At 44.2% G+C, this 13631-nt stretch overlaps 1 protein-coding gene across 1 annotated transcript in view; it reads left to right on the top strand.

Moving 5' to 3' along the window:
- The first annotated feature begins 1276 nt into the window (after positions 1–1276).
- Positions 1277–13631, top strand: part of PPP2R2A (protein phosphatase 2 regulatory subunit Balpha) — a 34190-nt gene continuing 21835 nt past the window's right edge. Inside the window, exons 1-2 of the mRNA XM_029964552.1 lie at positions 1277–1388; positions 2021–2095. Coding sequence (XP_029820412.1) covers positions 1352–1388; positions 2021–2095 — 112 coding nt within the window. The 5' untranslated portion in view covers positions 1277–1351. The remainder of the gene's footprint in view (positions 1389–2020; positions 2096–13631) is intronic.

Here is a 13631-nt window from a genome sequence, read left to right as displayed (position 1 = left end):
GAATTCCTCCCCCGTATCCCAGCTAACCCTGCCCCCTTCCCATTCGAACCCGTTCCCCCGTGCCCTGTCACTACACGCTCCTGTAAGGAGTTTTCCCCTCCGGGCTTTGGGGCTGCTGTTGGGGTTTATTCCCCAGTTTTCGGGGCTGTGCACGGGGAGTTCCCAGGGTGCAGGCGGTGGCCAGGGACAGTCGCACCCTCTGAGCATCTGCAAACGCGACTAAAATTGGGTACAGGGTGTAATTAAGTAACACAGGTCTCCCGTGGTGTTGTTTTTTTTTCCTCCTTCCTTCCCGTGCTCGCTCCCCATTTTGCATCCCGAAAGTGCTGTTGGTAGCTAGAAGCGTGGATGCAGAAGGCGTTTCTTCCCTCTTTACTTTTTCCTCGCGATTCCTTCATTTGGAGATATGTTCATCCCCCTCCTCTGCACACGAATTGTCTTTTCAGCGCTTGGCATGTGGAGGAGCAGAGCATGGGAGGCTCTGTGAGGTTTGTGCTTTGCCTTTCCCCCCTACACCATATGCACATGCTCCACCCTCCTCTTGCCGATTTAGTCGCGGGGAGGGGGGGGAAGTGCCAACTTGGTTCAAGTAAATTGTATAGAAAAGAGAATTTCAGCCTGAAGTAGCAGGAGCAGTGATTTTTTTTTTCCTTCCAAGCTGTCCCCTTTAAGTGCTTCCATGGTGCCAGCTGCTGAATGACAAATGAAGAGGTTGGGGGGGGAGGAAAGGAAATGGGCTGTAGGATTTTTTTGGGGGAATTGTAGAGCTAAAAGAAAAAAAAAAGGCGTTTTGCCATTTCCTGCATAAATGGGTGCTGTTACTTGCCTTCACCTTCTCGGGTTATGCACCTGTAATCCTTCAGGGAAGAATTTAAGGCAAGCAAAAAAAATGCCAACTGCACCCTCTATTCCAGCACTTCTCATTCTGAGAGACTTGGTCTTTTCTGGAAAGATTATTTTTGGGTTTCTGATTTCCTTCTCGTTTACTTCTTTTCCCCCCCCCCCCTGAACTTAGGAAGAAGTCTCTCCTGTATTCTTTGTTATCCCCAAAGCCCTCCCAGAGCTCTGGATTAATGTGGAAATGCCATCTGTTGCTCAGCCGGTTCGAGTTGTGTGCAGGAAAAGTTCCATTTTGACAGTGGCTTTCGGGTGGGGGAAGAAGGAAAAAAAAAAAAAAGGGCAGGAAAAAAAAAAACAGCCGAGCGAGACAAGCCCATTTCTGTCTCTTCCTGTATGTCCTCAGCCCTGCAGTGATTTGCTCAGAACGAAATGCAAAAGAAATGGGTGGTGATTGTGGTGTGTGTTTTGGTGGCAGGGTTCAAATGAATCACTGCCTTCCGCCGAGGCAGTAATGTTCCTGAAGTTTTCTCTCCGATCCGTTTTCTATGGTAGTAGAACTTGTTCCCATCCGATTGCTTGTTTGCTTTTCTGCTCGGATTTGCTGCCTTTTTTTTTTTTTTTAATGATTATTTTTCCCAGGCTGCTAATTGCTTTCGTTACCTCTGCGAAGAGACTCTAAAATTGTGGTAAAATTCTTTTTCTTTAGCCTTTAGCGTGGAGGTTCGGTGAGAGGAGGAAATGAATCGTGTGCTCGGGGGAGGGTGGGAGTTTTCCGAAAGTGTACAGCTCTGATAATTTATATTTAAAGTTGTTTGGTTTATATTTAAAGTTGTGTGTGTGTGTGTGTGTTTAGAGGGTTCTGCTGAAGTAGGAAGAGGGTTCCTCTGAAATCCGTGCGTTTTAAATTCGGAGTTGATGGTTCTCCGCCCAGCGAGCTTTCGGTGAGAGGAGCTTTCACACTGCTTGTGCTTCCCTGTTTTCCACAAACCCTTGCATTGAAGGCTGACAAAAACAATATCCAGAGGAAAAAGGTGGGGAGGGTGGCTGTGATTGTGCCTGGGCTCTGCTGAGGAAGTGGGCGTGCTCAGGCTCCCAAATGTGCTCTGCAACCATTGTGTCGCCGGGGCTGCGCTGGGGGGGCTCAGCTCTTCAATTGTTCCCTTCTTTTTTTATTTTTCAGGAGCTGGAGGAGGAAATGACATTCAGTGGTGTTTTTCTCAGGTGAAAGGCGCTGTAGATGATGATGTAGCAGAAGGTAAGAGCGATGTTTTCTGCTGTTTTCTGACTTTTTAACTACTTGATCTGGGTGCAATCAGTAAAATAGCCCAGTGCTGCTGTATTCGGCTGGAGCAAAGCAAACAGACACTTAATCTGCATTCCCATACCCACAGTCAGGATTAAACTGTGCTTTGAGAGTCCTGTTCTGCACACTTGTAAAAAAAGTTCAGGCTTCCTAACTATTTTTGCTGGAATTCTTTTCCAAGATTGTTAAGATTTTTCTGCCTCTCAGCTCTTGGTTTGTGGTTTTTTTTTCCTAATCTGCAAAATGGGGAATGTGATACTCGCATTCCACAGGGAGGTGTTGTGAGAATTAATTAATAATTGTTCTCTTTGAAGATCTAAGTACTAGATAAAGTAATTTTCCCAATCTTTCCAGCCTCTATTAACCAGAAGAGGAATGAATCTGAATATTCTTGTGTGCTTACCTATTGCAGAAAGAGCGGGTTTGAGTTTGAAATGATACTGGAGATTGCCTAAAACTTTTTGGAGCTGGCAGTGACAAGTGTCATCTTCCACTAAGATGGCTGCCTCTGATTGTCCCTGCAAAAATTGTGCTGGTTATTTGTTTTTCCTTGGATTTGGGAGTGTCAGAGGAATGGTCCTTTTCTCTGTGCTGGAGAGCAAAATCTCCTCTGTGATTTTTTTTTTTTGAGGGAAGTCCCTCTGACTTTGGAATTTCTGTGGCCACAAAGTCTTGTTTGCACAAGGCAGCCCATAAGATCAGGAGTTAAAATGTTTCTTTTGCAAGCAGTTGGCCTTGTCACTTATGTAATTCCTGTTTTTTTTTTTTTCTTTTTTTACATATCTTGGATGCTCTGACTTACAAGTGAGATTAATGTTATATTTAGAAAAGCAGTAACTACAGTTTCCATTATTTCCCCATTTGACATGTGGTTCAAATTAGCTTCCAGAGGCCAAAAAAAAGACCAGTATAAACATGAGTGCCTTGTTTTTATTTATGAGTTACAACATGTGGCAAACAATGCACTGTCAAAGACTGCTGTCGTTTGCAAGATGAAAGATGGTTTTTTTGGAAACAAGAAAGCTGTAACAACTCCCAATTTAATTTTAAATCTTTCAGGAAGTAGTTTTTAAAGCTTGAACTCAAAACTACTCTTAAATGTGGTGTAGTTTTTTCTTGTCAGACTTTAAATTCTGTAACCTTTGTTTTTGTTTACATATTGAACTAAATCCTTAATTAAATAGGAATATTGAAGAAGTTGTGGTTGCGTGGCAGGAGCTTGCACGTAATTCTTTGTTAAAATAGCCATGTTGACATGCATGTAACAGCAGTGAAGTTGTGTACAGAGAAGTGGCTTTCCCAGGGAATGCAGAAGTGAGGAAACAGCCTGTCCTGAACTTCCTGAACTGTTCGGGAGGGTTGCACCTGTTGTTACGAAAGGTGCCTCGCCAGCCTTGTGCCTCCTGACAGGTTGGGAGCTGCTCTGGGGCTGCTGGAGTCACAGGGGTGGGGTTCAGGGAGGCCTTGGAAGGAATTCAGGAGCTTCAGTGGCAGGCAGGCAGCTTGGTTTCCAAACCCTGGGGAGAAGGGCCACTTTGGATTTTATGCCCCATGTAGCCTTGTGAGTTTGTGACCCAAAGAGCAGTTTTGTTTGGTTGTCATCACACCTGACTTAGGATGAGCCTTAAGGTACAAACCTTAATAAACTGCAAGACCTTCTCAGACTGACCTGGAGAGAGATCCCAAGTATTATTGTATTACTGATGTTATATTTGGTTGTGATTAATTTGTTGACATTCTCTCCTCTTCCTGTGGGTTTGGCTCCCACAGTCCACCCTGGAAGTTGTTGAAAGCAGCTCTTTTGAGTTGTTATGCTTCTTAGTGTGTGTTGGAAGGGTCCAAAATGCATCAAGCTGGTTGCATTTTTCCTTTTATTGGCTGTATTTCTGGCTTTAGGGTTCACTTTTATGACACAGAGCCGTGTGTGTTCTTGTACAAATTGGAGCAGCAGCTTCTGCTCCTTTGGAATACCCGAGTTGATGGTGGATCCAAGGGCAGACTGAGGACCTCTTTTCCCTCCCTGCCTTTCCATCTGCTTTCTTGTGGCATCCCTGGGGTGAAAGCTGAAGGAAATCTGTCTGTCTCAAACTCTAATGACTGTTTAACCACTGTGGTGTGCCACTGAACAGGTCTGCACTCCAGTCGTGTCTGTGGTGAGGACGGTACCAATTTGGGTATGGGAGCACCAGGGTGTGTAGTTCTGGGGTTTGGAATGGCTTTGGAGCTCACATTTTAAACCCCAGAATGCTGCAGCTTCACTGAAAACAAACCTGAGCTGAAACTTCACTGAAAACAAACCCCAAAGAAACGGGAGTTTCGCTTTCTGTTCCCTTCCCCTCGGGAAATCAGTGTTGCAACATTTACACTGGAGAGTGGCTTAAACTAAGCTAAAGGCAGAGTTAACCAGGAAAACTGCAATATTTCATGGCATTAGTCAGTGGGATGCAAAGCCAGTGGTTTCTCCATGGTGTTGTCTGTAAGACAGGCCAATGGGGAATAACATTTTGCAGAGTAACACTTTTAATCCAGTGAGAGTGGCAGCAGCTGTAAAAGCTTGTCAAGAATGCTGCTGTGTAACTCCTGGTGTATTTAAGGTCAGCTCTGACCTGCAGCCTTCACATCACATGGCTAACCTGTAATTCTGGGGATACTTAGGCCAGAGTGGTTGGCTGTAACAAAGTCAATATTTGATGGCTTTGGTGGCTGAAACATGAACTCTGATACAGAGTTTTTAATTTTCTGGCTTTCCCAGCCCTTTGTGATGGATGGATGTGACACTTAAGGGAAGGAGGAAAAACTGTAACTAAAGCTTGGGGGAAGATGGCAATGGGGCCTGTCTGGGGCCTGCCTGGGTCACTGCTGTGGCACAGCTTTTCTAAGGAGGAGTGTGAATGTGAGGAGCAGAACCAGCCTCTCTTCCCTTGGTATGTGTGGAATTTATCCTCAGCTCTCAGCTGTGGCCTGGCTCCATCAGGTCACAGTTAAGCACAGAAATCAGGTTATAAATTGAAATCTCAGTGCCAGCTTCGTTATAACCGGGGTCCTTAATTTTGACTGGTGGCAGGAGTTTGCCTTTTTGTGATTTAACAGCCCATTGTAGGAGGGCAAAGGTTGGAGTTTGTGCTGCCTCTGTTTCTGAAATCATTTTCCTCCCTTTTTAATTTCATATTTGTCTTGCTGAAGCCCAGTCCTACAATGTATCTGTGTTCAGCTTGTTCCATGTGCTCAGGATCAGACAGGACTTCTCCAGTGGAGAACACGGAGTGATTGTTGGTGATAAGTTCAATAATCAGTTTATCAGAAGTGTCTTTAATACACAGATTTCTTTCTTTTGTGCCATCACAGTTTCAGTGCAAGGAAGACTTAATTGTCCAGAAGTACTTCACTGTTTTCTTAGTCCAAGTTTCCTTTATGGGAATGATTACAGCAAAGGATTACAAAGATTTTCAGCAGCAGTTTTGTTGGTTTTACTCTTGTGCTGCTCTCCAGGATGTGGCACAGTAGCAACTGCAGTTGGGAACAACTAAGGATTGTGAGTTTAAACTGTCTCTAAACTAGACACTTGCTTAATGGAGTGAGTTTGTACTTCACAACAAATTAAGTCACATTTGTTTAATTGCTTGGCAGAAGGAAGAGAGTCAAGCTGCTGTATCTAAATGTTCTTTCAGGTGTAATTCAAAGATATGTAAAAGTCTGATAGTCCAGGTCCAAGGCTGGGAGCCAGGAACTTAAGTTGTCAGCTTTAAACCTGAGTAATCACTGGTCATCTTTCACAAGTTGTTTAACTATTTTATGCCCAAAATGTCTCTGAAAGAAGAACCTGAATGTTTGCTGTGGGTGCTGGTTACTGCCTTAATTTTGAAGTCTGATGCTTAACCATTCTGTGCTGCTTTGTTCCTAACCTGGGACTTGCTTCATGTTCCCTGTTTTTGAGCCAAAACAGGCCAAATCCCTTGTTCAGGAATGCTTTCAGTGTTTGGTTCTCAGTGTGTTACATCTGTCAAGTGCAGTTTGATATTTATATTTGACAGGCTTCAAAATTGCAGAGCAGGAATGGGAACTTGTTGCTTCAGCAATGGTAGTTTGTCCTCAGTGCATGAAAAGTGTTGTCTCTGAGTAAGGAAAACTGAAGCCAGGAATGAGGAGTGCTGTAAAAAAAGGCAGTTTACCACAATCTGGGCTTTTTTTTTAATGGGGATTGATGGAATGGGAGAGGCTGAAAAATTCTCAGAGAAGGAGTGACAGCGTGAGGTTGTGATAATATTGCTGAGGAAAGATTGGGATATAGTTGTGGGAGGGAAGCTAATTTGGGGTTTTGAGGGCTGTGGTAATGTTCTGTAGCATCAGGTACAAGGAGCAAGGACTAGTAATAAGTTTGGTTTTAAGAGGTAGTTTGAAATAGGCTGTAGATGAATAAAAAGACCCCTGGTTATAGTCCTGTTCTGTATTCCTGAGTCTGCTTCTGGTTTTGAGCTCTTTTCTCTTCAGCTGTTTGTAGAATGACTGTCTGTATCTAGAGAGAGAAATAGGCTACTGTGTTCTAGGAACTGCTGCTCTGGATTGACTGGAGTGTGAAGTGCCCCAAAACAAAGAGCATTTAACAAACAGAGAAATAGTCCGGGGCTGCTCAGCTCCCCAGAAGTAATTCAGTCCTCTCTCTGGAATGGCTTTGGTAGTTGGGGCACTTCAGCTTGTCAGTCAAGCTGCCCAGTGTTGTTCTGGTTATTCTGTGAGGCTTTGCTGTTCTTGGAATCTCTGTCTGAAATTTAAAATGAGTTGGAAAGAGGAGCGAGGGCTCTGTGCTGAAAACCCGGTGTCCCAGTGCTCCTGCCCAGCTCAAAGGAGTGCAGCTCGCTCTCAGCAGCAGTGCTGGGGGGTTACAGCCCTGCAGCAGCTTTGGGGCCCTTCCTGGCTTTTAATTTTAGAGGTGCAACCTAAATGGTGCTGGTGGGGGCATTCCTGCCCCAGGCAGGGCTTTGTGGTAGCTGCAGCTTCACAGTGTGTGTTGGAAGAGCTGAACCAAAGCCCAGACTCGCAGTGGCTGCAGTGCTGGGGGAAGAGTGAAGAGCTGGCTCTTCCTGCCTCCACTGTCTGCCTGCCTTTTTTTTTTTCCCCCTCTTCTTTCTCTTCTCTCCTGACTTGCCTATTTAGGCCACAGCTACATGTTTGGCAGCATTTCTGCTTAAAGAGGCGCTCCTTCCCACTCTGCTGGCACGTCACTGCACAAGGAACTTGTTTGGGAAGCTGATCCGGCTGAAAAATCCCCAATATTGTGCTTTTTGACCGGATTATTTTTTGGCTGAATCGAACCCTGGTGTGATTCTCTACACCAGCAGAGTGTGGAGGGTGAGCAAGTGGCTCCAAGGGACACAGGGAGCTCTGGAAGAGGGTTGGTGTCTTTATAGGACTTTCTGTGCAGTCACTGCAAGCCCCTGATCTCTGTGTGCTGTGCTGCTACAAATGGTAAATTCAGCTGCTGAAAAGGACTTTAAACCTTTGCTGCTGGAGATAGTGCATGTTCAAAGTATGTATCTGAAGGCCAGCAATAAAATACTGTTATGGTAACAGTATTATTCGAAATGACAGATTTTTTTTAGTGCTCACGGAGAGGTTTTTCTGCTCTGTCCACGCAGGCAGAAATGAGGTTTGCTTAGTGTTTAGTAGCTCTGTTAGTAAAACCAGCCTGTTAATATCAACACAGTGGAGTTTCTTTGAAGTCGTTGTAGAAAATAATACCACTTAAATGGGAGATGGATTATTGCTGATTGCTTTACTGCAAAGCACTTTAAAAGCTAATCTGACAAATGATAATCTTCTCTTATCGTGTCTTATCAGCCTTAATATGATTTGAAAAATGGATCCCTTGTTTGGGGTTTGGTCTTCACCTAAACTAATGTGTATTGTCTTGCATTAAACGCTGTGGAATTAGGCTGCCTTTGTTTTAGCTGCTGTTTAAGTGTGCCTGCAATTAAATCTGCTGTGAGCTGTGCCTCTTGCAGCAAAAACACCAATTACTGGGGGTACCACGTTAAAGCTCTAGTTTGTTCCTTCATCTGTGGGCACCACTGTGCTCCCAAAGTAACTGCATTTATATAAGATGTTTTAGTATCTGCCTCAGGGGTGTTTTTCAGGCATTTTTGCCTGTTTTCAGTGCTCTGTAGCATTGCCATGCAGTGCCATAACTGAGTCTGCAGCATTTTTGGTGGGGAGTGAAAAGTTTAGCAGGACAAGTTCAGTGTTCAGTCATCACGTGAAACTGAGGTTTGCACTTTTAAAAGAAGTGGTTGAAAGGAATGAAAAGCCTTGGCTTAGGTGCATGTGTAGGTTGTGAATGTGAACAGAGGCAACAAGTTACCGTGTTCCAATGAGATTGAAGGCAGATAAATGCAGGAAGTATTTATTGATCCAAACCAATTTAGAATAATCTCTTTCAAGAAGGTCTCGCAGTCAAAATAACTATGTCAGGTCACTTTTCTAGGTTTTAAACTTGAATGGAACATATTTAATTACAGCTCTGTTCCATTGCTGTAGCTCAGTTATGCTCTCCCAACATGCAGCAGCTAAATACTGCTTTTGTAGGGTCAGTGTGTCAGTAAACTGGGCATAGAAAGGACATGGTCATTCTTTTATGCCTTGGAAAATGGGGGAAGCCTAAAAATGAGTCTTACCTTCAGAGTTAAAGTATTAATACCTTGTTAATGATCTGATACCGTGTGTGTGCACTTGTTGATGATTTTTGTAGCAGGATTTCCTTGGCTGGATGTCCTGGTTCTCACTTTGGTGCTTCCCAGCCAGTCCTGTGTTGGGCCATTGCTCTGGGCAGTGTGGTGGTGCAGGAGGGTGCTCTTGCCTCATTCTCTGGAGTGACTGGAAGCTTTGGGGTCATTAATTTGCCTTTAAAACAAAGTACCCCCATCAGGTACTGCTGTGGGGTGAGCTGATATTCCTGACCACAATTATTTGAGGCTTCTGTGCACGACTGATCCAGTGCCAGGAACAGAAGTGGCTGGAAGCTGCTCCCTTCCCTCTCCTGAGTTCTCACTCTTTTGTTGAGCACTGGAGGAGAAGTTATTCCTTTGGTCAGCCATTCTTTCTCCCAGTGTATTTTCCTCTCAGTGATCCACAAGTGAGAACACCGTGAAGAAAAGCAGCATATTTAGGTCACATGTTAAAGCCCCGAGGCAGCTCTGCTCGCATCTAATTTGGGAGGAAAATTTTAGGGTCAGGAAAAGAGGGTTTAGAAGAGTTGTATTGTGAGGAAGATTGGTTTCCCGGGTATATAGAATGCATTTGGTGTGGAAATGTTTCTCTTTGCATTTTTTTCAATTGCAGTCCTTAAATTAATGCTTTGGGAATAATGTGATCTCCAAACACACACACTTGGCACTGTGGTTTTGAGAACCTGAGAAAAGATAATTGCATATATTCAGGAACAGTGAAGGTAATTGAGACTTCATATTATAGTTGCTTATTTAAATACAGAGTAATTTCTAATATATTCTTGCCTGTTGAATGCCAGTAACTGTATTTTCCTCTTTTTTTTCCCCCTGATGAATATAAAAAGTATTTCAGTGACCATTCTTTGATTCTTAAAAGCAGTGATTTCAGCTGGTCTTGGTACTGTTGTTAAATGATGTTTTGAGAAGCTGTGACCCGTGTGAGTTTGAGTACAGGGCTTATAAATGTAATCTGAAGGTCTTATTTTATTTTCAAATAACTTAGAACTGTAAAGTAAATTGGTCCAGCAGAAAAGAACTACAGACTGAAATAAAGCTTTAGCTTTGGCTCTCATAAATATATAATGGTTCTCAAAGACACTTGTTTGAGAGTTCCTGGACTATTTTCCAATGGAATTACATTCCCAGGTACTGGTGTTGGTGTGCTGTGTAGGGAATAATATATAGAAATATTGGAGAACTGACCCAAAAGAAAATTGCAGGGCTTGGGTTATTTGCTCTCAGATTGATTTTTGTCCCAAGTCAGCTTCCCCAGCCCTAATTTGTCCCTCTGTAACAAGTGTTTGTGGTGGGATAGGTGGTGAAGGCCCGGGAATGGGCTGAGGGGTGACTGGAGGGATCTCTGCTCTTGGGGAGATGGTGGGGGTTCCAGGGCAACATGGGCAGCTGTGGAATTGGGACCAGTTGTGAGCCTTTCCATGGCTCAGCTGGGATGTGCTTGAGAATGGGCTGCCTTGCACAAGGGAAACTCTGCTGCCAGTGGGTTCAGATCCACCTTTGAGGAGATTTGTCCTCACAGATCCAGATGAACAAACAGCAGTTGAAGTTGAAGCCCCCAGACTTGTCCATGACACAGTCCAGCAGGGAGAAAATGGCACTGTGTGTGGAGGTAACAGTGGCACCTTTATAATCTGCTTTAAAGGAACGTGGAACTGGCAGGAATGGCATTTTGCCCAAAGGTTGAAGACTTTCTCTATCATCCTTCTGCCTTTTCTCAGTCTGTTCTTCTCACAGCTCCATGTCACTGTTTTGATTTGGTTTTATTTGCTTGGAAAGCTGAATTTTGCTTTCCTTTTGCACGTATGTGTTAAAGAACTATCCAGGGGCTTCCATTCTCCTGCAGCCCCCTCTGGAAGTGGCAGCCCACCCCTGGAAGCAGCAGGACTGTGCTCCTGCAGCAGGACACAGGCTGTGCTCAGCCCAGCTCTGCTCAGCCCAGCTCGTGTCTCCCAGGGCTCAGATGCCTCAGAGGGAAGGGCAGTGGGAAGACAAAGAGCATTTGAAACAAAACAAAATCCCTGGGATATTCTGCACATGACCTCGTTGGCTCCCTGTGGATGCTTTTCCTCCCTGTGACCCAAGGAAGCTCATCCCAAGCCTGGGAATAACATTTTAACCTCTCCCTGCTTTATTTTCCCTGTCTAGGACTAGTGTGCCTCTTCCCTAAGATGTAATTCCAAAGCTTTTGATGGTTTTTAAGGATCTTTGAGATCCTTGCAGGGCAGTAATACTACTTAATACTCTCTATCTTGTTTTCAGCTGTTATACAACTCTTCCAAAATCCAAAGAAAAGGCCCTAATCTATAAATAGAGGTGGTGAGAGATTTAAAATAAGGCACTTAAAAATAAAAGTTGGTATTTTGCTCAGATTAGTAGACTATATATATCATTTTAAGAGGTGCCTGCCTTAGAGTTGTCAAGATTCCATTTTGCATCATTCAGAGAAGTGAGTGTCAGGAATCTCAAAGTCCAGGCCAGAAATTAAAATTGACCTCTGTTTAATAATGATTTTTTAAGAAACATGTATGCTGGGGCCAGAAAAAAAAAGAAGAAAAGGCAATTGGTAAAGGGAAGACAGTTCTTTAAGGCTCCAAGAGCCACTAAAGATGCATTAAGTATTAAAATGAACTGCTGAGTGAGTGACCATAGCGAGGGGAGTAATCAGAGATTTTTCTTCCACAGTCACTTAATAGAACTGTGTATTTATCTCTGCTGGAAACTTCAGTTGTACTTGTGACCTTCACAGGCTCTGTGCTCCCGGCAAGCTGCCCGAAATTCAGCTGGGGAGTGCCCTTCCCTCCCTGCTGCCCTCCCTGCCTTTATGGCCGGGGAGAGGGATTTCTCCTTGCCTTTGCCTCGCTTAGGAGGAGCCACTTCACACATTGGCCGAGGCACAACAGCCTCCTGCATTCTCCACACCGAGATTAAAAGCCTGGAAATGTTTGGCCTGAGCTTTTTGAGCCTGAAATAAAAGCTTTGCTCAGGGAATGTGTGAGAAGAGGCTCAAACAGCAGGGTAGTTTCTAGGAGTTGGTGTGGTTTTTGGTGTTTTTTTTTTTAATTTAAATCTACAACACAAATGCACTCCAAGTCACAGAATTCTAATTACAAAAAGCATTATGTTTTTCTCTAATACACCTACTAATTTTTACCTTGCTGGGCATGTTTTGGAATGGCTTCAGCAAGAAAATGCAGCTATTCCAGTGCTCTGCAGCTTTCTCAGTGACAAGAAAGGCATTGCCTGAAGGCTTCTGTTCTCTCCGTGCCAAACAATGGCCCAGTATGTTATTTCCAAATATATTGTTATTTGCAAACAGAACACCAACCCCTGGCTGCTCTGTGCCGTGCAGCCTATTGAAATTCTGGCTGTGATTCCAGCTGAGATTTTTCCATAAATAGCTCTGTACTACTTGGGAACACAAACAAACCCTGGACAGATCTGAGGTGGGGTCTGCTGAGGTTCAGCCTGTTCTTAGTGTGGACTTGGGGGAGGTACATTCTGGATGTGGGGGCTGCCAGCAGGAACTGGGAAATAAATAATTACCAAGCACATTAGTTGCAAGGACTCAAGAATCACCTGTGTTGAGCACAGGACAAAAAGAATAATAAAACTGAATAAATAGAAGCAGAAGCAGGTAGGTTTTCTTTTTAGTATTGAAATTTGTTTATTTTTTTAAATAAAACTCATTAGGTAATGACTTGAAGCATTAGGTTATGGTTTAAGTAAGTACAACTTGAAGTAAAAATGAGTTATTCTTTGAATGAACAGATATCCAAATTAAGCACCCGTTTAAAATCTGTGCTGGTTGGATGTTTGTTATGTGAATTAATACACAGCCTGTTGTGTTGTGCAGGTTTTTCAGTGCTGTGTAGGTGAACACCCTCTGGAGTAAGTAATTCAGGGGCATCTTTTTTTGTAGTATATTCAGTTATAATTGGTGTAAGCTGTCCTGAGTAATTTTAAGAGGCAAGTTAATTTAACAGGCCAGAATATATTACAAATTACTCCATAGTCTTGAGGAGCAACATTCTGTGAATTAAGAAAGAGGTGCTTTGCCTGTATCACAGGGCTGCTTTTCTGCTAGTCCTGTCTCTCAGAAACACTTTTTAACAGAGCAGAAATCCCCTTTTAAAGGCAATCAAAGAGCACAAAAATAACTTTGGCATTTGTGAAATCCCTGCTCTGAGTGGAGACTCTTGAGTGTCCTCAGCCCCTGGTTATCAGAGCCAGTGTGTTTATCTGCTGTCACCCCAGCCTGGGGCTGGTGGCACTGAGGGAGCTCCATCCTGTGTTCTCCAGTGCAGATCTCTCAGCTCCACCTCCTGCTCCTCTGGGATGTTTGTTCCAAACCTTGGTGCAGCCTCTGAGGGATCTCTGGGAGCTTCACTGCCCACAGCCTTCTGCCAGAATGTCTGAAGTCACCTTTGGGGAAGGAGCCCCTGGAATGTGTGTGTGGGATGCACACATGGAATCAGCTGTGATCCCTGTGGGAGGCACTGCCTGTGCTGGGAGCTGGATGGAGCTTGGAATCACAGAATCATGGATTTGGGTTGGAAGGGACATTAAGGACAATCCAGTGCCACCCCTGCCATGGGCAGGGACACCTTCCACTAACCCAGCTCGCTCCAGCCTGGCCTTGGACTCTTCCAGGGATGGAGCAGCCACAGCTTCTGTGGGAATTCCATCCCAGCCTCTCCCCACCCTCCCAGGGAACAATTCCTCCCCAATATCCCACCTATCCCAGCCTCTCC

The sequence above is a fragment of the Manacus vitellinus genome, unplaced genomic scaffold (assembly GCF_001715985.3).
Source record: "Manacus vitellinus isolate BGI_N305 unplaced genomic scaffold, ASM171598v3 scaffold_74_pilon, whole genome shotgun sequence".
Classification (NCBI taxonomy): Eukaryota; Metazoa; Chordata; class Aves; order Passeriformes; family Pipridae; genus Manacus; species Manacus vitellinus.
Note: the sequence above shows the minus strand (reverse complement) of the source record. Positions and strands in the feature narration are given on the sequence as shown.